General features: G+C 41.9%; 1 protein-coding gene across 2 annotated transcripts in view; it reads right to left on the bottom strand.

Moving 5' to 3' along the window:
- LOC117399269 (adenylate cyclase type 1-like) overlaps positions 1-19,199 on the bottom strand; it is a 185,216-nt gene extending 166,017 nt beyond the window's left edge. For both annotated transcript variants that reach the window (XM_033998358.3, XM_059022542.1), the window contains exons 1-3: positions 18,245-19,199; positions 14,930-15,079; positions 6,826-6,944 (exon numbers count right to left, since the gene is read on the bottom strand). In XM_033998358.3, coding sequence (XP_033854249.1) covers positions 6,826-6,944; positions 14,930-15,079; positions 18,245-18,853 — 878 coding nt within the window. In that variant the 5' untranslated portion in view covers positions 18,854-19,199. The remainder of the gene's footprint in view (positions 1-6,825; positions 6,945-14,929; positions 15,080-18,244) is intronic.
- Positions 19,200-25,799: the final 6,600 nt, after the last annotated feature.

Below are 25,799 nucleotides of genomic sequence, written 5' to 3'. Positions count from 1 at the left end.
AGCGGTAACCAGTTTACCACACAGTAAGCCTGTTACTGTGCGTGCTTTGTACACCTGCTATATTCACAAACCAGTGGCAAATGACTTTGCACGCGAAATGAATTGGGTGGGAAAACATACCGCGTTTGAGTCATTTGGTAATCTATGGAAATGTATTCAAATTTTCTCCCCTAATACCACGAGGGAGGGACTTGATATAAAAACCATATTTACTTAAAGGTGCTAACTTTCCTAAGTGTCTCAGCGCGTGTTAAGTTTACCGCTTATTGAAACCAGGCAGTGTCTGTCTAAATGATCACAATAAAAATAGAGCAGACCACAAGCAGTGCTTTGTGGGAAACATGATAAATGCATTTCTCTTTCAAGTCGAAGACGACTACCAACATTAAGTATGGGATATTCCCTGCCCTTGAGGTAGGTAATACTGAGCTCTCTATATCAGAGCTGACGAAGGCCCCTTCCTGTGATGACGCACTCGGTCCCGCCTACCAAGGGTATAAAACCGTCACTCACCGGAAGATCTCCCTCTTTTTCCTTCTCAAGACGGTAAGGTAAGACCTCTGTGTCTAGACTGAGCGTATTGATAGGAAGAGCCCTCAAGTCGATTCGGGTCGGTTGTATTTCCCTAGCATTCATGCTGAAAGCTGGCTTGCTGCTTTCCTGGAACCAACGACTCTTGAAAAGGACCGAGTCTTTTATCTTTCTGTCTTTCAGTGGCCCCCCTTGGTGGGCCGCTCTCTTTTTTACTGTCTGTCGTATGTGAGCGGCTGTCTGTGCAGTCACCCGCGAGTGAGTTGTCTTTTCCTGAGAGTTACACAAGTATCCTCCTCGGGGCCAGGCCTGGCTGTACCCCCACTGTCGAGTGACCCAGCCGCGCTCCCTTCCTCGGGGCTAGGTACTGCAGTATCCCCGTTCGAGCGGAGCCGCCGGCCGAACCTGACCGCTGCGGTGAATTGGTTTGTGTGCATTCGGTGTACTCTCTCTCTTTCCTTCCTTCTTAGAAAAAAGTGGTGTTTTTTGCTGAAAAAAGAACTTCACCCACCGCGACTTCGGCCTCTGTCCCCCCCTGGTATACGCTCCGCGCTGTGTGTCAGAAGCCAATACCAGCCCGTTTGCCACACTCGGTCTCGGCTCTCATGGAATGTGCTGCAGCGTTCCAGCAGGTTGCCTGGACACCGGCGGCACAGCGGCGCTGGTCTGTGTTCTGGACGCAGGTGCTGGCTCCCCGCCCGCAGTGTTTCCCAGCCTTCCCAGACTTTGTGGAGGAAGTACGCTCCTCCTGGGATAGACCAGTTTCGGCTCCTAGCGTCTCCAAGCAGGCTACACTGCTCTCCTCCTTAGAGGGCGCAGATAAGCTCGGCCTGGCGGGGTTTCCCCTGGTAGACTCCACCATTGCGGCCCTGGTTAGGGCCCCGCCGGTGGGGGGGCTCGCTAGAGACCCGATGTGTCCTAACCCTCAGTGCAGGGTGACAGAGACGCATTTAAAGCGAGCGTACACAGCAGAGGCGCAGGCAACCCGCTTGGCTAACACAGTGAGTGAGCTGACCGCATATTTGGATGGAGTGTTGCGCGAGGCCCCGCTCCCGGAGCCGGTGGCCTCAGAGCTGTGTCTCCTGTCCGATACACTGCTGCAGATCTTCGGTCTGCAGGGGCAAGCCTTGGACCGAATCCTGGCTGGCTTAATTGTGGCGCGTAGACAGCTGTGGCTGTCACAAGCCAGGGTCCCTGATGCAGATAAAGCTGCGCTGTTGGATGCGCCCATATCCCCGGGACATATGTTTGGGCCAGCTGTGGAAGAGATTCTGCAGAAATCTCTTCGGGAACGGGAGGCTTCCCATCAGATGGCTGTGCTGCTCCCTCCCCGCGCTCCAGCGTGGAGTAGGTTGGGCCGTCGGCGGGCCCCCCAGACTAGAACTGTCACCAGAACAGTTCCAGTCCCCACAGCTCCGCGAGGTGACATAAGGCATCACCTTCAAGGTAACCGAGCCCAACCAGCAGGTAGAGGGAACGCAGGTCGTGGTCGATCCACATACCAGCGTCTCAGGGGTCGTCTTCAGGGCCCGCGTGCTACGCGCTCACCCCAAACTGCTCAGCCCCAGCCTCAGCAGCCCCAGCAGGGCCCCTGAAGGCTGGCGGCCTCAGACCTCCTTTTCGGCACAACAGCTGCAGTACTGGCGCGCTTGAACCTCGGATGCCTCGGTGCTCGCTACAGTGCAAACTGGCTATGCGCTTCAGTTTCGCTTGGGACCTCCTCCCTTTCAAAGGTGTCATAAGCACCTTCATGACAGACCCCTTGCAAGCCTTGGTACTTCAGGAAGAAGTGGCTGCCTTGCTGCACAAGCAAGCCGTTCGTCGTGTAGACCCCTTCTCCCAGGAAGAGGGGTGCTACTTGAGATACTTTCTGGTACCCAAAAGAGATGGAGGATCTTAGATCTGAGGCTCCTGAACGGGTTTCTGAAAGAAAGGAGGTTCCGAATGCTGACACACCGTCACATCCTCCAGTCTGTCCGGCCGGGAGACTGGTTCACAACTGTGGACTTACGGGACGCATACTTTCATATTCCCATTCGTCCAGAGCACAGGAGGTATCTGCACTTTTCCTTTCAAGGAAGTGCGTACGAGTTTACTGTGCTGCCGTTTGGTCTCTCCCTAGCTCTGCGTACATTTTTTAAAGTGTGTGGATGCTATACTGGCGGCTGCAGGGGATCAGAGTTTTAAACTATCTCGACAACTGGTTGATCTGTTCCCAGTCTCGAGAGGGAGCTCTAGCCCACACGGTGATTGTGACAGAGCATCTGGTCAGGCTGGGCCTAGCCTTGAACGATGCAAAGAGTCAGCTTGCACCAGTGCAATGCACCACGTATTTGGGGCTCCGGCTGGACTCCAATGCAATGCACGTATACCTGTCGGACGACAGGGCAGCAGCTATTCAGGATTGCCTCTCCCTGTTTCGACAGGGATCGCAGGTAACCCTCAGGGTGTGCCAGAAACTACTGGGTCTGATGGCCGCAGCCACAGTAGCGATCCAACTGGGTCTGCTTCGCATGCGCCTGCTGCAAGGGTGGCTCAATGCGTTTCATCTCAACGCCAAACGCGACAGACACCGCAGGTTGACTGTTTCTCATACGTGCTCAGCAGCCCTATGCTGGTGGAGGGTTCCCTCTCACCTGCGCAGAGGGGTGCAAATGGGTGTAGTATTAAATAACCAAGTGGTGACAACAGACGCCTCCAACCGGGGTTGGGGAGCAGTCTGGGAGGGCAGGGGAGTCCGCGGATCCTGATCGGACTGCTGGGCACCCCTGCACTTGAACATGCTGGAATTGCAGGCGGTGTTCCTTGCTCTCCAGCACTTTCTTCCAGTGCTGAGCGGCACACATGTGTTGATCCGGACGGACAGCACAACAGTAGTAGCGTATATGAACCACCAGGGAGGCCTTCGGTCTCCGGGGTTGCATGGCATAGCTTTCAAGCTATTATTATGGGCCCAGGCCAACCTGCTGTCCCTGCGGGTGACGCACATTCCGGGAGTGGCAAACTTGGCAGCGGATCTCCTCTCCAGGAGAGGTCCGCATCCGTCAGAGTAGCGTCTCCACCCTCACACGGTGGAGCGCATTTGGGAACAGTTCGGGAAGGCGCAGGTCGATCTGTTCGCTTCGGCGGAGACGACACATTGCCCCCTATGGTACTCCCTTCATCGCTTAGGCGATCCACTCGGCGTAGACGCCCTAGCGCACGTTTGGCCCAAAGACTCCAAACGTGCGCTAGGTCCACTCCACTTGGTCTTTGTATACCTACAAGTGGAAGTGTTTTCAAGCCTGGTGCCTGGCCAGGAGCCATGACCCTGTTACTTGTCCTATCCTGCAGGAACTGCCTGACACTGGAAGGTCCCCTTCCACCTTAAAAGTGTATTTGGCAGCTATATCTGCTTGTCATGCCCCCGTAGATTCTATGTCTCCGGGTGCGTATATTTTGGCTACGCACTTTCAAAAACTCGCACGGAGATTACATCCTCCTAGGAGGACTGTTCTTCCCGAGTGGCGCCTTGACATTGTACTGGAGGCTCTTACAAAGGCCCAGTTTGAGCCCTTAGACTCCATAGAGCTGAAGTACCTGTCTATGAAGACAGCCTTCACCTCTGCTAAGCGGATCAGTGAGCTGCAGGCAGAAGTGTTAAAGGGACTAGGAGCTCTTAAAATAAACAAATCCCCTGGGCCGGATGAGATCCTCCCATTAGTACTCAAGGAAATGAAAGAAGTTATTTACAAACCACTAACCAAGATCATGCAACAGTCTCTTGACACAGGGGTTGTACCGACAGACTGGAGAATTGCAAACGTAATACCAATCCACAAAATGGGAGACAAAACCGAACCAGGTAACTACAGACCAATAAGCCTGACTTCTATTAAATGGAAACTTATGGAAACTATAATAAGATCCAAAATGGAAAATTACATTTATGGTAACAGTATTCTGGGAGACAGTCAGCATGGTTTTAGGAAAGGGAGATCGTGTCTAACTAACCTGCTTGACTTTTTTGAAGATTCAACACCGACAGTGGATAACTGCAAAGCATATGACATGGTTTATTTAGATTTCCAGAAAGCTTTTGACAAAGTCCTGCATAAAAGATTGCTTCTCAAACTGAGCGCAGTAGAAATGCAAGGAAATACATGCACATAGATGAGGGAGTGGTTAACATGTGGAAAACAGAAAGTACTGATTAGAGGAGAAACCTCAAAATGGAGGGAGGTAACCAGTGCTATACCACAGGGATCATTATTAGGTCCTCTGCTATTCCTAATCTACATTAATGACTTAGATTCTGGTATATTAAGCAAACTTGTTAAATTTACAGACGACACAAAAATAGGAGGTGTGGCAAACACTGTTGCAGCAGCAAAGGTCATCAAAATTATCTAGACAGCATTCAGAACTGGGCAGACACATGGCAAATTACATTTAATAGAGAAAATTGTAAGGTACTGCACGCAGGCAATAAAAATGTGCATTCAAAATATCATATGGGAGATCCTGAAATTAAAGAAGGAATCTATGAAAAAGACCTAGGAGTTTATGTTGACTCAGAAATGTCTTCCTCTAGACCAGGGGTGCACAATTCCGGTCCTGAAGGGCCAGTGTCCCTCCTGGCTTTTGTTCCAACCTTGCCCTAAATTACTTAATTGGACCAATTATTACCAATTATTGGTCTAATTAAGTAATTTAGAACACAGTTGGAACAAAAGCCAGGAGGGATCCGGCCCTCCAGGACCGGAATTGTGCACCCCTGCTCTAGACAATGTGGGGAAGCTATAAAAAAAGGCCAACAAGATGCTCGGATATATAGTAAAAAGTGTCCAATTTAAATCAAGGGAAGTAATGTTAAAACTTTACAATGCATTAGTAAGACCTCATCTAGAATATTGTGTTCAGTTCTGGTCACCTCGTTACAAAAAGGATATTGCTGCTCTAGAAAGAGTGCTAATAAGAGCGACCAGAATTATTCCGGGTTTTAAAGGCATGTAATATGCAGACAGGCTAAAAGAATTGAATCTGTTCAGTCTTGAACAAAGAAGACTACGCAGTGATCTGATTCAAGCATTCAAAATTCTAAAAGGTATTGACAATGTCGACCCAGGGGACTTTTTTGACCTGAAAAAAGAAACAAGGACCAGGGGTCAAAAATGGAGATTAGATAAAGGGGCATTCAGAACAGAAAGTAGGAGGCACTTTTTTACACAGAGAATTGTGAGGGTCTGGAACCAACTCCCCAGTAATGTTGCTGAAGCTGACACTGTGTGATCCTTCAAGAAGCTGCTTGATGAGATTCTGGGATAAATAAGCTACTAACAACCAAACGAACAAGATGGGCTGAATGGCCTCCTCTCATTTGTAAACTTTCTTATGTTCTTTTGTTCTTAATGTTTCAGAAGGGGGTGAGTGGAAAGCCATGTTAATAATCTACACAGCTTTGTTAATTTTTGTTAGGATATCTTAATACTTTCAGCCTTGCTCTACTGAAGACCTGTTTTCACTGTATTTGTATTATATTTAGTGATGTAAATACAGGGGTGTGACAGAGACCGACTTAATCCTAGTCAACAATCTCCCTCCCGACCTGTGAGGGCGCTGTATAACAGGAACTGTGTGCCCCATACTGGATGGTTTGGCAGTTCATTCCAGGGTCAGTCGGAAGCCGGCCATCCAGGTAGGGGGCGGAGTCACAATACCAAAGTCATCGCCTTAATACGGTAGGCAATGTGTCAGTCATTGGAGGATACCAAAGGGGGCGTGACTAAGGGTATTTTAGAGGATGTGACGATGCAATCTGTTCCTATGTTTTGGTTATGGAAAGACCTGTAAAGGACAGGTGAAACTGAAAGTAACCATGAGTGTTTTGTATTTGTGTTTGTTGTTAACTGTTTATTTGTAACTGTTTATTAGACGGCTAAGCAAACCGGGATCTGTTGCTGTTAAGCCAGCATCCAAATTGGATTACAAACACTGAACCAGTCACACTTAACTGTGTATTCACCACCAGCACGGGAGCACCGTGAAAGGACGCGGAGCTGTGCCTGTACATTGCTTCTGTGTATTATTATTTCGGGACTGAAACCCTGTATTGTTTGGCTGTGCAATTACACATTACTGTGTAGTTGCCAGCATTACTATTTAACAGTGCCAAACCATGAAGACAAATTAAAGAAACTGTTTGGACCGTGAACACTGTTTGTTGTCGTTGTTTGAGCACTGCAAACCACTTTGCCACAAGGGTTCAAAAATGAACCTCAAAAGGAAACACCAGCAGGATAGGTGTGCTCTTACCTGACATTGTCATGTCTCTGAATATAGATCTTGTGAAAAATCCTTTCAGGAGGTTTTAAAAAGTCTTCCTTCATCTCCATTGCCACATTTCTGGGCAGAAGGCTCATTAGAAGTCGCTCCTAAAGAAAAAAACAGGATTAAGATTCTCAGGTCTATACTGTTACTCACAGCTGTTGTGTTCCTGTGAATATACTGTGGTTTCAGTAACACATCAACAACAATACCTAATACATCACTTCTTGTAATTATGAAGTGTGAAGTGTATTTTTTTCTAAAAACAAATGTATTTCATACAAATGTACACATTTTTACAGCAACATAAAACGTTTATTAAGGCTTGTTTCTAAAATGCATCGTCCGTCTGTTGAGATTTGATCTGTTGATCAAACTTTCTTGGTGCAGCATATGATTTAGACTTTATAGTACTTCAATGTACTGTAATGGCAAAAACTAGAATATACATTAAGATTTAAACAATAATTGTACAATTACAGGTGTACAATAATTTGCTTACTTTTTCATCCCCTCCTTGGATTGGTTAATGAGCATCTATGTGTATTGTGTGACTTTGTTGTGTGTGTGTGTGTGTGTGTGTGTGTGTGTTATTTTGTATTTACTTTAAACTACATATTATATTGTGTACTGAACAAGGCACTGGAAACCTACAACCTTAATGGGAAAGGGAATTAGCTAAATAGCTCTTTAAGCTCTTTAGGACGGTGCAAAACTATTGCAAAAAAGTTAAAATTTTAAATAGAACTGAAAGGCAGCGTCCACGCTGGAGCATTTTGTTCCAGTGAGTTGCAGTATTGCATGTTTTTTTTAATTACTTTTACAGTAGCTATCTTATTGTGTAGTTGTCTCAGTAGGTAATATATTTAGTGAATGAGGAATGGGGAGAAAACATAAATCAGTTTATGAATATTCAAAAGAAAATGAATGCTTTGAAGTATACAAAAATCAAAAATAGCAGAAGTGGGTCAGATGAGGCAGAGGATGCATATCGCTGCAAACACTGCTGCATTGAGGTACATGTTCGCACTGACAATAAAAGAACATACAGAAAAATAAGCAGCACATTAAACTAAAACAATAAAGTGAACTGAGAGACAAGCAATCCATGTATGTGGCTTTTACACACGCTTTAATAAAAAGAAAGCACAAAATGACTGTGTCAATGACAGTACTGTCTGTCCACTGCCTAAACCGACAAGCTTAAATTGTAAATATCTGACAGAAAATGGTGATTCTTTAGTTGGTAAATTTATACGCATTGATGGAAATGTCCAGTGTGATTTCTGACCCGTCTCCCGATGGCTTGCACCACCCAGTTCTGTCAATTTTCTTTTCTTTTTATGACTTCAAGGCGAATAAACGTGGCTTGTTTTGTGCTGATGTGCGATTGCCCAAATGTTCTCAAAGTCCAGCGAACTTGGAAAAATGTCGCTTCGACTTGCACAGATTCTGCTTTATCATACATGCTAGGGACATTATTAATCAGAAACCAGAACAGCTATGCATCATATTCCACATGTAAAGTGTGTATACTGAGATTTTTTCACCCCCGATTTTTACAGATGTTTCAATTAAAAACAATTTTTTTACCAATTTTATCCCTATTTTAATATATGTAAAATAAACTCCGAAAAATTCCCAGAAAATGTTTTTAAAGATAAAAACTGAAAACACGGAACACTAGTTATATGTCATGAAAAATCCATCTAAGTAATTGCAACTATGCTCATTTCAATATAAGTACATCATACATAAAAAATGCACAAATGCTTAGGATCATGTGGAGTTCCCTTTCAATTCAAAGATGACCACCAAACAATACTTTTGGGATATGCCTGCCTTAGGTAGGTATTAGCTGAGCATGTTATGTCAGAGCTGCCAATAGGCCCTTCTGTGCACTGTCGAGTAGACCTCGCCTTCTCCTGTTTTTCTCTTACTAACTGACCTCGCCTTCTCCTGTTTTTCTCTTACTAACTGACCTCTCTCGCCCGCTGTGGCTTCGGCCTGTGTCTCTCCCCTGGTCATGCTGCACACTGACCAGGTGGCTGACTACACATGGTTAGGGTAGGCACCACTGCATTAGCTGTCCCCCGGTGCTTTGGTACCTCAGTGCACCCTCAGCCCTCAGTACTGTGTGTCTCCCCTTGTACAATGTGAGAGCGCTGCAGCTCTCAATGCTTGTTCTGCACTGACGAAGGCCAGTGGCCGCAACATGTCTGCATGAGCATGAATTCTCTTGTTCTACAGTTTCTATAAAAATTATTTTTTAATAATAAAGATACATGCTCAATAGCTGACATTGGGTGAGTGCATGACGTTTGATTATTTATTTTTTTGTGCTGCACACTGACCAGCTGGATGACTACACCGGTTAGGGTAGACACCACTGCATTAGCTGCCCCCCGGCGCTTTGGTGCCTCGGTGCTCGGTGCCCTCAGTGCCTTGATGCCCTCTGCTTGTAGACGGTGCGCCACTCTGCTGTAGGCTACATGCTGCCCTGATTGTGTGACTACACACAGTCCAGGCTAGACACCCTTATCCAGTTGCTGTGATTGAGCCTGTGTGAAACAGCTCTGTCTCTCAAGTTTTCTGGAGTTCCCCTGCAATGTATTGCTGGGAGCCGGCTTGCCACATCCCTGGAATCAGAAAATCTGCTTCTGTGAACTCAGCTATAAATGCTGCAAAACTGCTCTACATTTAATATTTTTCTTTTCAACAGCAGTCTGCTTTTCTAACCTTCCGTCTTCGTACGGTGACTCGGACGGTTCCAATCCCCACTGCCCCACGTGATGACCTGAGGCACCGCCTCAGGCTTCCGTGGCAGCTAACAGCCTGGCCTACCCGCATTGATGGGAGGGAGCCAGATGTGGGATTCCAACACAGCAGCGATCTTGGAGGTAGTCCCAACACCGCCCCAGGAGCCCCCACTTGAGTGCTCGCCACTGTACACAACATGCACACCGTCACATTCTGCAGTCTGTCCGGCCGGGTGACTGGTTTACAACAGTGGACCGAAAGGACGAGTATTTCCTTGTCCCTATTCGTCCAGCTCACAGGAAGCATCTCCACTTCACCTTACAGGGGAGCGTCTTCAAGTTTTCTGTGCTGCCATTCGGCCTCTCCTTAGCCCCCCTGCACGTTTTCAAAGTACATGGATGCCATCCTATTTCCCTAGCGGCTGCAAGGGATCAGGGTGATGATCTACCTGGACGACTGGTTGATCTGTTCCCAGTCGCAGGACGGAGCAGTGGCCCATGCAGCGATTGTGACGAAGCATCTGATGAGGTTGGGTCTCACCCTCAACGATGCCAAGAGCCTATTAATACTGGTGCAAAATACGGTCTACTTTGGTCTCCGGTTGGATTCCCTTAGGATGCAAGCCTAGCTGTCGGACGACAGAGTAGCTGCCATTCGCAACTGCCTGGCCCTGTTTCAACAAGGGTTCACAGTACAATTGATGTTGTGTCAAAAACTATTCGGTCTGATGGCCGCAGCTTCATCAGCCATCCAACTGGGGTTACTCCACATACGCCTGATCCAAGCGTGGCTCAGTGCCTACACCCAGGGTCGGCGCAAGGATTTTTGCCGCTGTAGGCAAATAACATTTTGCACCCCTCCCTTTTCACACTTTTTTTAAATTTGATATATATATATATATATATATATATATATATATATATATATATATTGTAATGAAATGCTGCGTTGGATGTGAAACAAGACTCAGGTAGACCAGATGGGATTCCAAATTTGTTGCTTTTAATTACTGCACTAAATAAAATAAAATAACAGGGAATCCCTGTTAGGGCCGGGGTTCACGTCAAATCAATAAATAAAAATAACTCCCTCGCTCTCTGCTCTTCCTCTCACTTTCCTCTTCTCTTTCTCTCACTTTCCTCTTCTCTTTCTTTCCTCCAACACTCTCACTCGCTCTCGTTCTCTGTTCTTCCGACTCACTCTGGGCTCTTTCACTGCTTCACAGATAGGCACTTTCTTTCAGCCTTTAGCTCTGTCCCTCACAGTCTCACTCCAGTCGAGTCTACACACGTTCTCCCGTTCTTGGCTCGCCCCGCCCATCACACACACACTGACGCACGTACACACATACACACACTAACAGCGTGCCCCGTACCCTTACAATGCACAGAACACTAAACGAGACACAACAAACAAGACAAATACAATGTCCAGGACGATGCCATTGCCAGGGTGGTTACAATATATATTTATATATATATATATATATATATATATATATATATATATATATATATATATATATATATATAATATATATATATATATATATATAATCAACATATAAACAAATTATTGTACACCAGATTCTGTTTTTTTTTTTTTTAACATTGTCACAAAACTATATACAACTATACAATCATCACTCTGTTTACAAACGGTAGTGACATCTACTGTCAGCGCTACAATGACAATATTTTTGATCAATGGATTCTCCCATCATGCATGATCTTAGACTTCTGAATAACAATTGATACAGGATATGCAGTTTACGTCAAACACATCGGATTTTCATTGTACCTTATTTGTACAGTACCGTATTGCGTTCCTTAACTACTATAAAAGTGGTATCTAACATGTAGGTTAGTGATCATATAATCGTGCACAGCAAATCCTCCAGTACTTTTTTCTATAGGCAGACATAAGAATTAACTTTAAATAATTAAAGAATCTTTACCGATGTGTTATGAAAATGCTCAATTGGCATGCAGCCGCTCTAATTTCAGTGCCTGGGCACCGATGAAGCGATCTCTTTTCCTTGTTGTGTCAAGGCAATAATAAGCCGTGGGTAAATCTTTTTTTTTTTTTCTGCGCCTTCAAGCAGTGTTGCCAATTTATTGAATTTCTCGCCAAATCTAGTGACTTTAAAGGCTGACTTGGCAAGATTTTTTGTCAAAAGCAACTAGCTACAAATATAGTGATTTCCAGGACAGTCATCAGAGGATTTTAAAGATATAAAATCAGTAAAACGCTTCAACTACCTTGTATTAGCACGTCCTTTTTATAAGAATCATTGTCAAGGTAATTAAATGAAATCCAATAATGCCGCCCCTTATTTGAATACGTAAGGAACTTCAAATGCATCCTCTGCTTAGCAACTGGCTCAACAACCACGAGCCTGTTGCCAAGGGAGATCAGATTTCGCTTGACACAGCCCCTGCATGATCACCCTGTCCCCCAGCATTCCCGTACTTCCAGATTTAGGACTACACTACTGCTCATGATATGGTTCTGAAACATCAGCAGTAAGCTTTGCAGAACAAGAAACAGTGATCTAAGATGTTAAACATTTTACGATTAAAGAAATGTGAAGTATAAAATGTAATTATGTACCATTTTTGCCGCTCGCCTGTTCTGCCTATATGGTTACGCCGGCCCTGGCTACACCCCAAGCATGACAGACACCGTCGGCTGACTGTGTCTGTCTTGCCTATGCTGGGAGGCCCTATGCTGGTGGGTCAAGTGGTGACGACAGACGCATCCAACCTGGGTTGGGTTGTGGTCTGGGCAGGCAGAGAAGTCAGTGGGTCCTGGACAGGCCGCTGGACATCCCTGCACATAAATATGCTGGAGCTCCGAGCAGCGCACTAGCCAATGGCCCAAAGTGCTTTGTACGCTTTCCCGCCGCTGTCTTCCTTGAGAAGGTCAGGATAGAAAAAGCGACAGTTCTCCTGGTGGCCCCCAGATGGCCCAGGAGAATCTGGTTTTTGAACCTTTGCTCAGTCAGGCGCAAGGCATCCTCTGGCACTCAAAACCGGGCAGACTCCAGCAGTGGGTCTGGCCCGTGAACAGGACCGTCTGTCTGTCTTAGGGCTCTCAGATGCGGTCGTTAGTACACTGCAGAATGCTAGGGCTTCCTCCACAAGAGCACTATATGCTTACAAGTGGAGGTATTTTCAAAACTGGTGTATGGCCAGAGGTCATGATCCAATCTACTGCCCTATGGCAATTATTTTACAGTTTTTGCGCTGAAAGTGTACCTGGCAGCTATATCCGCATGCCACGTCCCCATAGACTCAGTATCCCCGGGCGCCCATATTCTGACGACCTGTTTTCTAAAGGGTGGTCGGCGGCTGCATCCCCCTAGAAAGGACGTCCTCCCCAAGTGGATTCTTGACATGGTATTGGAGGCTCTTACTAAGGCCCCGTTTGAGCCTATACATTCCATAGAGCTGAATATCTCACTATGAAGACAGCCTTTTTATTGGCCATCACCTCCACTAAGCGGGTCAGTGAGCTACAGGCTCTGTCTGTGCACAGTTCCTATATGCGTGTTTGAGATAATGGAAACAGGATATCGTTGCGCATGAATCCTGCATTCCAACCTAAGGTGATTACGGCTTTCCACTTGAACCAATCATTGAAACCATCCCCCTCCCTTTGATTCGGAGGAGGATAGGAAACTGAATTCCCTCTGCCCAGTGAGGGCATTGAGAAGTTATGTGGATAGGACGAAAACGCTGTGTCAGTTTGACCAGCTCTTCGTTTGCTATGGTGAAAGGACCCTGGGTCAAGCCCTCTCGAAGCAGCGACTGGCCCACTGGATTGTGGACACGGTATTGATTGCGTACAAAAATAATGCAGGCCTACCTCCACCTGGAAGGGTGGTCACGCACTCTACCAGAGGTGTGGCTACATCATGGGCTCTCTTTCAAGGTCCCTCATTGACAGACATTTCTACTGCGGCTAGCTGGGCTATGCCGCATACATTCACCAGGTTCTACCGACTTAATGTGGTAGATCTCTCTAAGCCTTCATTAGGCTCAAGGGTCCTTGAGGTTGTATGTGCACACCACCAACATTAGTTGGCGGTAGCGAGGCATCCCGCGTATGCTGTCCGCTCATGAGCCCTCAGGACGGCTCTGGTATAATTTCCCAAAAGTATTGGTTGGTGATCGTCTTCAAATCGAAAGGGAACGTTAGGTTACTTACCGTAACCCTGGTTCCCTGAAAGAGAAGACGCCCACCAAACCTTGCGAGGTCGCATCACTCGCATTCGTGGGTTTGATGCAAAAGAGGAAGTGAGCTCCGCTGAGCGACTAATTATTCCCTTGGCAGGCGGGACCAAGGACATCACTCCATGGAGGGGCCTATCGGCAGCTTTGACATAAAATGCTCAGCTAATACCTACTTAAGGCAGGCATATCCCAAAAGTATTGGTTGGTGGTCGTCTTCTCTTTCAGGGAACCAGAGTTACGGTAAGTAACCTAACATTTTGCATCTTAACATATGTTGCAGTAATAAAAGTGATTTAGGTTTATGCGACTCAGTGGGAGTAAAATGTTCTATCAGTGTAAATATCTTCAAATGCCAGTCATGTTATAGTTGTATTTTTTCCTGGACACAGGAATGCAACTTACTGCTATTATGAAATTAAAAAGCTACTTTATAGGCCTACTATAAGTTTCTATTTGGGTGTTTTGGTAGCTACATCCTCCATTGTAATAAACGAATGCTGATTTTTTAATTTTTTTTTTTTAAATAAATGTATAACGTTTGTATAACCGCCAAGTAATTTGCAAGTGTAAAAGACACATTTAATAATCAAATTTATTTTAAAATGTGTATTATTTTTTGGTCAAGCTGTTGAAAGAGTCTAAATATCTGAAAATCTGTAATAAAAATAATGTTTCATCTTCTGACCAAAATTAGCTTGTAGACAGACTGCTGCTAATATCTGATCTGTAGTGTACATTTTGCTTATTGTTAATTCAGCCTCATATTTGGAATATGTGTTTACATGGCTTCATATTCCTCTAGTATAGCCCATGTGCAGTATCATATTATATACTGAATAAGGTCCTTCATATTCTGAATATGCTATTTACCTTTCTGGAATACATATTCTAAATATTGAGATTTTGAATACTAGTGGCTACGTAAGTGAACTAGGTGATTAATGTCTCTGATTCCTTCAGAAAAGTTGGAGTAGAAATCTGCATCACAAATGAAAAAGTTATTTGAGGGACAACCTATTAATACGAAAGTGTGTGATACATACATATTTTGTCCACCCACTGTATCAGTAAATATTTGTCTGGTTTTTACTGACCTGTTTCTCATTCTCGTCCTCCAGCCTCAGCCTCTCCTCTATGCAGTTTCTGGCCTGAAGAAAGGCTTTTCTCTGAGTTCTTTCTGTCAGAATCCTCACAAACACTCCAGACAGATTTACACTGGCAAAAAGGACAGCATTGGCTACAAGCTGTAAACAAAAAAATGATACCAAACTTTATATTAAATAATTTAGTCACGCTTTATTTTAATTTAAATTAAATGTTAACAACTAGCTTACTATCATCCTATCATTTTTTTGTTAATGGTTAGTTAATTTCTAAGGATCTGTTCTTCATTATTATCACTTGCCCCCCCCCCCCCCCCAAATATATTTTAAAAGGCATTATTAGTTTTCAAATGCCCAATTGCCCAATTTCAATTCAACATCAGCACTGTACCCTAATACGCACTCCCACAGACTAGCTCTTTTTACAAAAAAGCGAATGATACTAAGCTACTGAACCCTGGTAATGAGAGTTCAACATGTCTGGTCTCCAACTGCCCTTGTCTTGCACCTGACCAGTCCCCGTGGTGTAATGAGGCACCCAACCGTTTTCTGTCCCCAGACCACATGAGCGCAAAGGCTAATGCAACACAACCATACTCTTTTTAGTAGTTTATGAATAGGTTAAGGGAAGGGTGGAATTTGATAACACCAACTGAGAACTACCTGTGGCAAATGCAGTGATTCTGTATATAGACCTTTCTATAATAAAGAACACATTTTAATGATCCATTAACACTTGTATGCTTTTGCTGAGTAATACATCTGTAAAGCACATTCATAAGTGTGTTTCATCTTCCATAAAAAATGTGTGGAATTATGTGGTCAATTGTTAATAATGTGACTAGGCATGGAACCAAATAATGTCATGTTTGGATATAGAATTCTTACAATGTAATATATTACACATACTGTAACTTGGAACATTTTTTGTTTTAACTGTATACATGATGTAAAATGTCTATTGGTAACAGCATCACTGTAGGGCTACAGTATATTGTTTTCATTGTAAGTAATGAATAGTGCATACCATTTCCCTATATTGTTGTTCCTGAATAACATTTCAAGTACAGTAAAAGTAAACAAATGTATGGTATGATTGACATGTTGTTGCCTGAAACTTATATCATGTTGTACAGTTTTCCTGGATTTTAAGATCCTACATATGATACCATCATTTTTATTGCCACAACACAAAAGGCATGAGATTTCAGGTTTTGTAAGATTCTAAATCATTGCTTCATTGAAAGCCTTTGAAATGGGTCTATAAATATCCTTACTACTTATAATTGACAGTGTAAAAAATACAGCGCTGATCTTGGTGTTCAACCAACAAAATATGTTTTTGGTAGATACAGCATCAGTAGGACCTGTTCATACTGCATGTATAAAGACCTCTCCACCATTTACTATGCCATTGGTACATTTCATTTATTTTCACCTCCTATTAAACAGTACATGGCAGATGATTTTGTCTTGTTAGAAGATTAGACCTGTCTAATTGAGATTTTATAATCATAACACAGTAAGTAATTTGCACAGAAAAACATAAATCATAATGCGCCTTTCAACTAAAATACATATATCAGGCAAATTATACTTTTCAGATGGAAAATAGGTAACAATTACAATCAATGAATGGAATTGACATATTTATAGATTATCTAATTATCTAATGTCCTATTCAATTTAAATACAATAATAATTCACAATTCTTATGTTCATGGACTTCACATTATTACAATTTGAAGCCTAATAGTATATTTCATTTACAGTCAGTATTGTTCTTTCTTACAAAAATGCAGATAACAGGTTTGCTCTTGCTTCTCTTTAATTTATGCTTGTGTCAAAATAACCATTCACGCTTAATTTCTCATAAGATAGAGGGTTTGGAAAACATTAGAAACATTGTAAATGTCTCTTCTTACATTTCTATGCTGAAGGAATGAATGGGGTAATCATTGCGAGATGGTTAAGTATAATTCCAAAACAGAGCTGTAGAATGAATCAGCACACTTGTGGTATTACCCATAGTGACGCAACGACTTTGTTTTGCCAGGCGTTTGAAATGTTTTGTCCAGCACCTGTATCTCTCCACGTTATATTAACTGTTCTAATACTGTTCTCTTACCAGTACACCCAGTAAAGAACTTGCAAACAGTCCACCTTTAAAGAAGAAAGTATTTAATAAAAAAAAACCTTGGATATACGCAAGCTTATTAACCGTTAACATAGCCTACTGGAGTTTATTCACTGCGCTTATCCTCATTAAAAAGAGGGTCAGATGGGTTGTAGAACTCTGTTAAAAAAAAAAAAAAAGACAACTATTGTTTCCAGCAGGATGGGCTTTCCAGGGGTAAAGATTGTACCATTCACTTTGTATTCTGAATTGGTATTTTTAATGATGGGGGAACATCAATGAATCTGAATTTATAGTGCAGGTGTTGAATTTGTAAAATGCATGGTAATCCCGATTCTTAATTCAGATATTGGAGTTGAATGGTGGAGTTCCCTAATCAAGCTGTAGTATTTTTGACCAATCTACTTTGTTTTATGTAGCAATTTTGTTGGGTACCAAGATTATTAATGTGTGTACACTAGCGTTAGTTTTAAGAAAGAGTCAATATAATATTTGAATTTGGTTCAGTGCGTTAGAACCTTCTTCTCTATAATTACAATTAACTAAAAAAAAAAAAGATAGCGTCTGTATTTTACAGTAGCGTGTAACTAAACGTTTCGTTTATCGATGCCTTATAAGGTTTAAGGTACATTATAATAATTTGATAGCAGACTGTTGTAGTCCACTTTTTGGGGACTCATTTTGATTTGCAGGTGATTTCTTAGTGTTTTTTTTGTTTTGTTTTGTTTTTTAATGTCTTAAATTAATCCATGATCTAAGTTTTGCATTTAAATCTATAGTTTTTAAAGACTAGAAAACGATCTTGCCATTGCATTTCTTTTCATATCTGCTACTTTACAATGTATTTTATTTGATCTGTTCGATAGATTTGGAGGATACTGTGTTATTTATTGAAAATCTACACAAGTAAAACAGGAAAATAAAGCTAGTGTTTTTCAAAAGCACATGCTTTGTGCGCTGTCCTTCTGCTGGTGCTGAACGTATTTGTGTACCTAGGCAAGTTAAACTCTCGATGTCTTCAATATAAACTCAAGCAATACATCAGTTGGAGTCACTTTATTATTTTCTAGGACTTGACAAAAGGTGGTTGACAATTAAAGAAAAAAAAGAAAGCTTAATGTCTCCTTATACTTTGTTGGTAATGTACATACAATGATAGCGGTACTTACTGTTCTCCATAGTCGCTGTCTTTTGGCAGTGATAGATGTTGCGGTGACAATGATATGAGATACAGATACCATAATTCCAAATACTATGGCCAGTAAAGTCCGCACTGGCAGTAAGGAATAAGCGACAAATGTCATTAACATTAACTGCCACATCCCCTTCTCTGAGGAGGTCGGTGGCTCCAAACCATAAGCTCCGAGTGAAAATGGACAGCACAGGAAAGAAAAAGTAAAGCTAAAGAGCAAGGTCAGCTTGACGATTTGCTGCAGCTGGGTCACCTGCAAGTACTTGACATTGGTGACGATGAAAAGTGACACGAAAATAATGCAGTGAACTGGATGGGACCCTTTGGAAATAGTCAAGCTGGGGCCAGACATCAGTTCCACCAGGGCCAAAGTTGAAGTCATTATGATCAAAACGGCCAGTGCTTTTAGAGTCGAGGTCTGCTCCAATTTCAGGTTGTAATTCTGGAAAAGAGATTCCAGCTCTTTGCAATCAAACTCGTCCTCGCAGGCGATATCGTGTAAAGGGGATCTAAGGGGACAGTGGCCTTTCTTCCTCCTGGTTTTGACTTTCTGAAACGGAATTTCCTCCATGTCACTGCCATTCATAAACCGAAATCAATTCTCTTGCACACTTTGTCTGTGTGTCCCCCGCCCCCTTTCATAAATGCTGCTTGGAGAGCAGGTGTTTGGATTAAAGCGCTCTAGATTTTAATGGCTTCAGTGAAGACAATGTTTTTCCTGCCAGAGCCACAAATATAACATCCTGATGCGACCACCACCCACAGGTTGATTCTTGTTGTCTGGGGAAAAAAGTAACCAACGAGGTGTACACGCTTTAGGAATCCTTGGGAATGAGCACAACAAGTAGATCACACGCAGTATCCCTAATTACACAGCCATAGAAATAGGGTAAAGATAGCAGAGCACAGTGGGATCCCATCCTATCTCAGAGCATTTCACTGGGCTCAGAATGGATCACGCTTGCGCAATATAGGTTTGACAAACAAGGCACGTCTCACCAACTGAACAGATTGAGAAGACAAAACAGATTTGACAACAGCCACACACATAGTAGCAAAATGCATTAACGCGGTGAAGGTAAACGAAGTTGAAAAATACACATTTATATTTTCAGCGTTTCATTCTGTCCAGCGCTGTCAGAAATACACATTTCTTAAATGCTTGTTTCTTATTTTCTAGCTTGTTTATTTGTGTTTTCACCTATAAAATCTGCATTTTTGAAAACCACAGTACAGCAAGTACTGAATGCATGTTGAATAGCGAATGTTGTATATTTTATAAGCTATATGTTATATATTTGGTAGTATTTGAATAACCGATAACTTTCTTCTTATTAAATTAAAAGTATACAGCAGTATATGGTAAATATTGTACAGCGGTGCGGGACACACAAGCAATACTTATTAAAATACACCTCCGAAAATGAAATCAGTACATAATATAGTCTAGTGGGTGCTCCAATATTGCGGGTAATATACCGCAGCCATTGTTGTTAAAGCCAAATGCATGGAGACTGCATTTACCTTAACATACATATGGTATTTTGCAAAAATCTAATTACATTTGCGATAGAAACAATAAATAATTTGTGCAGTAGCCCCACAGCAAAATATAGGATTGTTAGGTTGTTAGGATTTTCGTTTGAGAAGTAGTACAACGGTATAGTGTAATGTCAAATGACGTAGACACATCATTTTGTCAAATATAAAACCAAACCATGAGTACCTATTTGGATTGCCAGAAGCTAAAGAAAATCATTACATATTTTCAAATACTTTAAACAATAGCAATACGAAATAAATTAACCTTCAAAGAAGAGGACATTGAAAAAAACAATATCTCCTCAGTGTATTTGAGTCTCTGAGTGCTTTTTGTCATGCAAATGAAATGACAGGTTTAGTCCTAATATATAAAGAGTGACCGTTTTTAGCTCCACCACTGTTTAGATCAATATAATAGATCCCATTCCCTCTCTAAGATAAAACCAGTTGTAACCAGCTATTAAGTCTATTACACGTTTTTTTTAATGCCTGTTGCAGTGTATCTTTAAAAAGTCTACAAGCTCTATACGTGGTTTGACATGCAAGGTAAAAAAATAAGGCTTATTAAATCGGTAACATTCTGGAGCTTTCAAACGTGTTTAATTGTGTACTTGATTCCAAATTGAAAAGTGACATGCTTATCCAAGCCCCACTTGCCCACCCTCCATTGGAATGGCTTGCTTGAGTATATGGCAATGATATGTTTAAGAACAGGGCAGAGGGGTGATGGAATTAGACTTGTTTTTTATGGAATTTGTATAACACTTTGTATCCTGGTATGGGCATTAATGAGAAAATAAACTACAGTACATTTTATAATGGGCACAAAAAATAATCATCATAATTTTTGATGAGCAGAATAAATAATAATGCAGGATACAAATGTTTGATCACCACAACAACACTGCAGTTTTTTACAATATAGATTTCTTGCCCTTGTATTTAATATCCCCCTGGGACCATTTGCATAAGTCTACTAATGCTATTTACTGTATGACTCAATTGGAACTAAAAATAAACAGGCTGTTGCTTCAGCTTAGTAAAGCAACCTAATTCCTTCTTTCAGATCCACTGCATTGTTCCCGCCATCATACATTTTTATTCAAGTTGTGTAAATCCTGGTTTGCAAGACAGCTTGATTAGTGGCAGCAGTGTGGAGTAGTGGTTAGGGCTCTGGACTCTTGACCGGAGGGTTGTGGGTTCAATCCCAGGTGGGGACACTGCTGCTGTACCCTTGAGCAAGGTACTCTACCTAGATTGCTCCAGTAAAAACCCAACTGTATAAATGGGTAATTGTATGTAAAATAATGTGATGCTTCTAACTTGGCTTCTTTTTTTCATCGCTCCACTTTACATTGAAATGCTCATTCCCTTATCAGCTGGGTTGTAACCAGAATAAAGATGCTGAGACACATATGTGCCAAGGAAAGTGCTCAACACAGACTGAAGTGTTCTTGGTTATCCTTACAAGAACTGCTACAGAGAGAAAGACAGACAGGGAATGGGAGAGGCGTCATCACAGGCACAGACAAGTATGCTTTGGGAAGACACACGGACAACATGCAGGTAAGGCACAGGTAGATGAGGGCACACATGGACAGACACTAAGCCCATAGATCAAGAATATCTCAAAGAACATGAAGCAGTATATTTCCAACAATGAAGATGATGAACAAGACCAATAATGACAACGAGTGCAAGGGATAATGAGAATGCAAGGTAAGTGTATGGGAAGTGACAGTTGATGGGACAGGCATTGCAGATCCAGGGCTGGGGTGTTGGAGCCTTTTTTTTGGTTGTGCATTGTCAGTGTTTTTTTGTTGCAGATGTGACTTTTGAGCTGATAAGGGAATGGTCACAATGCCCTTGAAGTTGTACAAAGAGCATTTCAATGTAAAGTGGAGCGATGAAAAAAGAAGCCAAGTTAGAAGCAACAAGTGTGTGAATGTTGGGCCCCAGCACCTTTCCAATTGTGCCTATTTGCTTGATGCTTGACAAGGCTGCCCCAATTGCTTCTCCTAACTTGGGCTTTTGTGTTTGATATCACCACTTTAAACATGTTTATATTATAAATGTATAAATAAATTAATAAATAGCAAGCTAGAAAACGACATGTCATATTAATTGATTTGGCTGATGTGTTTATCCACAGCAATTGACATTTATATACCTATATAACTTTATATATATATACTTATATAAAAAGTTTCATATATATATATATATATATATATATATATATATATATATATATATATATATATATATATATTGTTGAAAGAGCGTCGTCGCCTTTAAGAAATGGCGACGCCAGTTGAAAAACTATACAACCCAGGAACCCTAGCATTAATAGGACAACGGGGGTGATCGTGGGGAGCACCAATGGTGTGTACTGCTGAACAGGGCTCAGAGAACTGAAAGTGCATTACGTGTTATTGGAAGGTAAAGTGAACGTTTGATTTCGTTTTGAGCAAAAGCTGTATTTTGTTTTTACCGTGGGCGTTTATCCTCTTGGTGAGGTAGTCTTTTGTTTTGTTAAGGTTTAATTTATTTTTATGAAATACTGGACAAGAGACGCTGTCTATCGGTAACGAATTTAAAACAATTCCGCAGTTTCCGTGACGATTGGGAACCGTCACAACTGCCGTTTGTATGTGGATGTATATTTATTTCGGGATTCAGAGGGAAGCGCGCATGCATGCGCAGCAAAACTAGTGAGCTGTAACAGCAAGAACTGAGGCAACAGTCTGGGGTTTTGGACGTGGTTTTATTGTACAGACAGGAACAACAGTTTCCACAGGTGGCGTGGACAAATAAGGATATTGTGCTTGAACTCTGAGACACCCCATGTTTCTGTGAAGCACTGGGACATTGGTTGCAGGGGTTCAACCCCACAACCTGGATACAATTCCATTCCATACGTGGATCTTTCCCAGTGTTGCAGCGATACTCCAGCAGAGGGTGTCCACGTTTTCCTTACAAATCACTTGTGTTCAGGGATACTCCAACAGCAGAGGGTGTCTTTGTGTTCTTACCTGCGTTACAACAAGATTCCAGCAGAGGGAGTCTGCGTTATCCTGACCTGTGTTGCAGAGAGATTCCAGCAGAGGGAGTCTTCCGTACACTCACCTGTGTGACAGAGATATTCCAGCAGAGGGCGCCGGTTCCATACTTACCTGTGTGGTAGGAATACTCCACAGGGAAAGGACTCGCAAAGGCCTCGGCCTGCTGGACTCGGCATTTCTGAAACAGTTAGTGAGGGACGAAGAAGTGAGCCAGTTAGTGACCCGTACAGGGCTTTACGCAACATAAAGAAAGTGATAATTTGTGTAAATATTGTAAGTAAAAATTACTTACCTGAACGTTCCTTGTGTCTGTGCCAGTCGGTGGAAGCAAGAGTAGAGTCTTACACGGGAGTACTCTACTGGTTTGTTACAATATATATATATATATATATATATATATATATATATATATATATATATATATATATATATATATATATATATTGTAACACAGTGGGGATGGGATTGGAGTCATCCCCGCAGTAAAATGTGTGGGTTTGTTTTGTTTGATTGTATTGCTTTATTGTTTAATTGGTTTTGTTAATTATTTTATTGCTTAGTTATTCCCGGCACCTGGAAACAATTGTAAATTAGGACCAGGTGCAGGGTATTTAAGAGAGGCAGATAGTCTGCCCATGGCTGCTGAGAGAGAGAAGGAAGCAGGATAGGTGCTCTGCTTCCGAGCAGTCGGGTGAAGAAAGGTAGTGTAAACCTGTGTGGTTTGTTTCATGGTGAAGATTTTGTTTTGTGTTCCAGGTAAACAGCTTAGCTGTCCTGATTTATAGTTTAGGTTCCTGTTTGTTTAGTTAGTGCTCGTAAAGAGCTAGGTGTTTATTTTGTGTTTGTTTTGTTTGTGTTCATTAAAAATTTAGCGCAACCGCGCTGTCAAAATCCATTTCTGTGTATTCGGTCTATTTTTAAAGGGGCAACGAACCGTGTGAGGTGCAATCTTATTACAATATATATATACTGAGAGGAAAACTTGTCGTAAACTGCCGAGATTTAGTTATACATAGGGCCACAGAAAATTAATAGTACTTTTTCAAGAAATTCACGAATGACAATTAAAAAAAAAAATACATTTCACGGATTGTCACGGAAGTGCCATTTTATTAAAACAAAAAAAAAGTTTCTATTGTAAGTTGCCTAAAATTAATAGCCATTGTAAAGTTTAAAACAATATTTTAAAATGTAATAAACAAGGGTCATTTAAATGTGTTGGCTGAAAAAAGTAATAAGCAGACAAAACTGATTAAAATGAAACAAGTTTGAATGACAAATTCGGCAACATTGTCGAGTTTTGTAAACATTTAAAACTTAGGCTATGTTCATACAGTAATTAAATGGACTGTGTTGTATAGCGTTATGCTGACTTTGAAAAACAAAATGTTAAAAACAGGGTTTAGTGAAGTGACAAAACCGAAACTTTGTGTTTTTCTTTACACACACTAAATGATATATGACGTTTTAAACCACATAACATTGTGCTACTTGAGCGAATCAACCTATACAAAATAATCTGAAGAATAAGAACAGGAAACACAAGAAGAAAATCACATGCAACTTTTTATCCATCTAGCGTGTTGTGCACACACACACACACGCACACATGCATGCTCACACACACACACACACAAAATTATCTGGCCCGTGAGCAGAAAACTAGTTATTTGTTGAAGGCAGCAGTGTGGAGTATTGTTTAGGGCTCTGGACTCTTGATCAGAGGGTCGCGGGTTCAATCCGAGGTGGGAGACACTGCTGCTGTACTAAAATAAATAAGAAATGAATAATAATAATTGTGCGTCTTGTTGCAGTTTCAACACTCATGGTTTGTCTTTGTGGTGTAAAAACCTGTCCATATGCAGAAACTGCTTGTTCTGCATCCACAGAGTTTTGTGGAATTGACAAAAAACAGCGTGCAATTTTTGCCATGTTTTGGAATCTGATTTCATACCTCACCCAGAATTCAACAATATTGACATTTTTCCATGGTAGGCAGTCAAATACACGATTTCCGTGAAATTCATGAAATAGTGAATTTTCCGTGGCCCTAGTTAGAAACTAGTGATCCCCTGTGAGTTCAATCACATGTGGGGGACAAATTGTTGCTTTACATAGATTGGTCCAGTAAAAAACCCAACTGTATAAATGGGTAATTGTATATCACAATTGTAAGTTGGCCTGGATAAGTGTGTCTGCTAAAAAATGATAATAATAATAATAATAATATGCATGTTTGGTTGGTACTTGGATGGGAGACTGCCTGGCAATACCAGGTACTTCAAACTTTTCTTTGAAGTTTTACTTGTTTAATTAACAAATAGTAGATTAAACAGCAAAAATGAGCTGATTTACTTTTAATTTATTAATGCAAGCTCGCTACGCTCGTCTTAAATAATTCCCACCTCGCTTTGCTCGCCTTAAAAAAGATTCCTGGGTCGCTGGGCTTGCCAGCTACTCACTGCTATTCTCCAACACAGAGATAACATGGACATAAACAAACAAGATAGCTGCTTCTGCATCCAGCGCTCAAAGAATATCACGGACATTTGCAGAGTTTTCTTAGATGTTATAGTAATAAAATATTGACTTGGGTCGCATTATTGAGGGGTTTGGTGATAAAACGAGTGATCAGGAGATGATTTATCGGTATGCGTGACTATGAAGACGTATGTGAAAAATATAGTGAACAAGGGGTGGGGCGGGGCTGGAGATGCAGTATTGAGTGTCCTGTTGATATGCAGTGCCTTTTAAACCTGTTTTACTGTGAAAAAATACTTTTAAACAGCGTGTCTAAAATAAAGTGGGCATGTGAAAATAAACTGGACCAGACACGCCTGAGACGCGCTGAATAAATGCAGCACAAAGGGTTATTAATCGCTATTGAAATAATTGCATAAGATAAGTTATAAATATATTTATTTC

This window comes from Acipenser ruthenus, chromosome 4 (genome assembly GCF_902713425.1).
Source record: "Acipenser ruthenus chromosome 4, fAciRut3.2 maternal haplotype, whole genome shotgun sequence".
In the NCBI taxonomy this organism is placed as follows: Eukaryota; Metazoa; Chordata; class Actinopteri; order Acipenseriformes; family Acipenseridae; genus Acipenser; species Acipenser ruthenus.
This window is presented reverse-complemented; position numbering and strand designations above follow the sequence as displayed.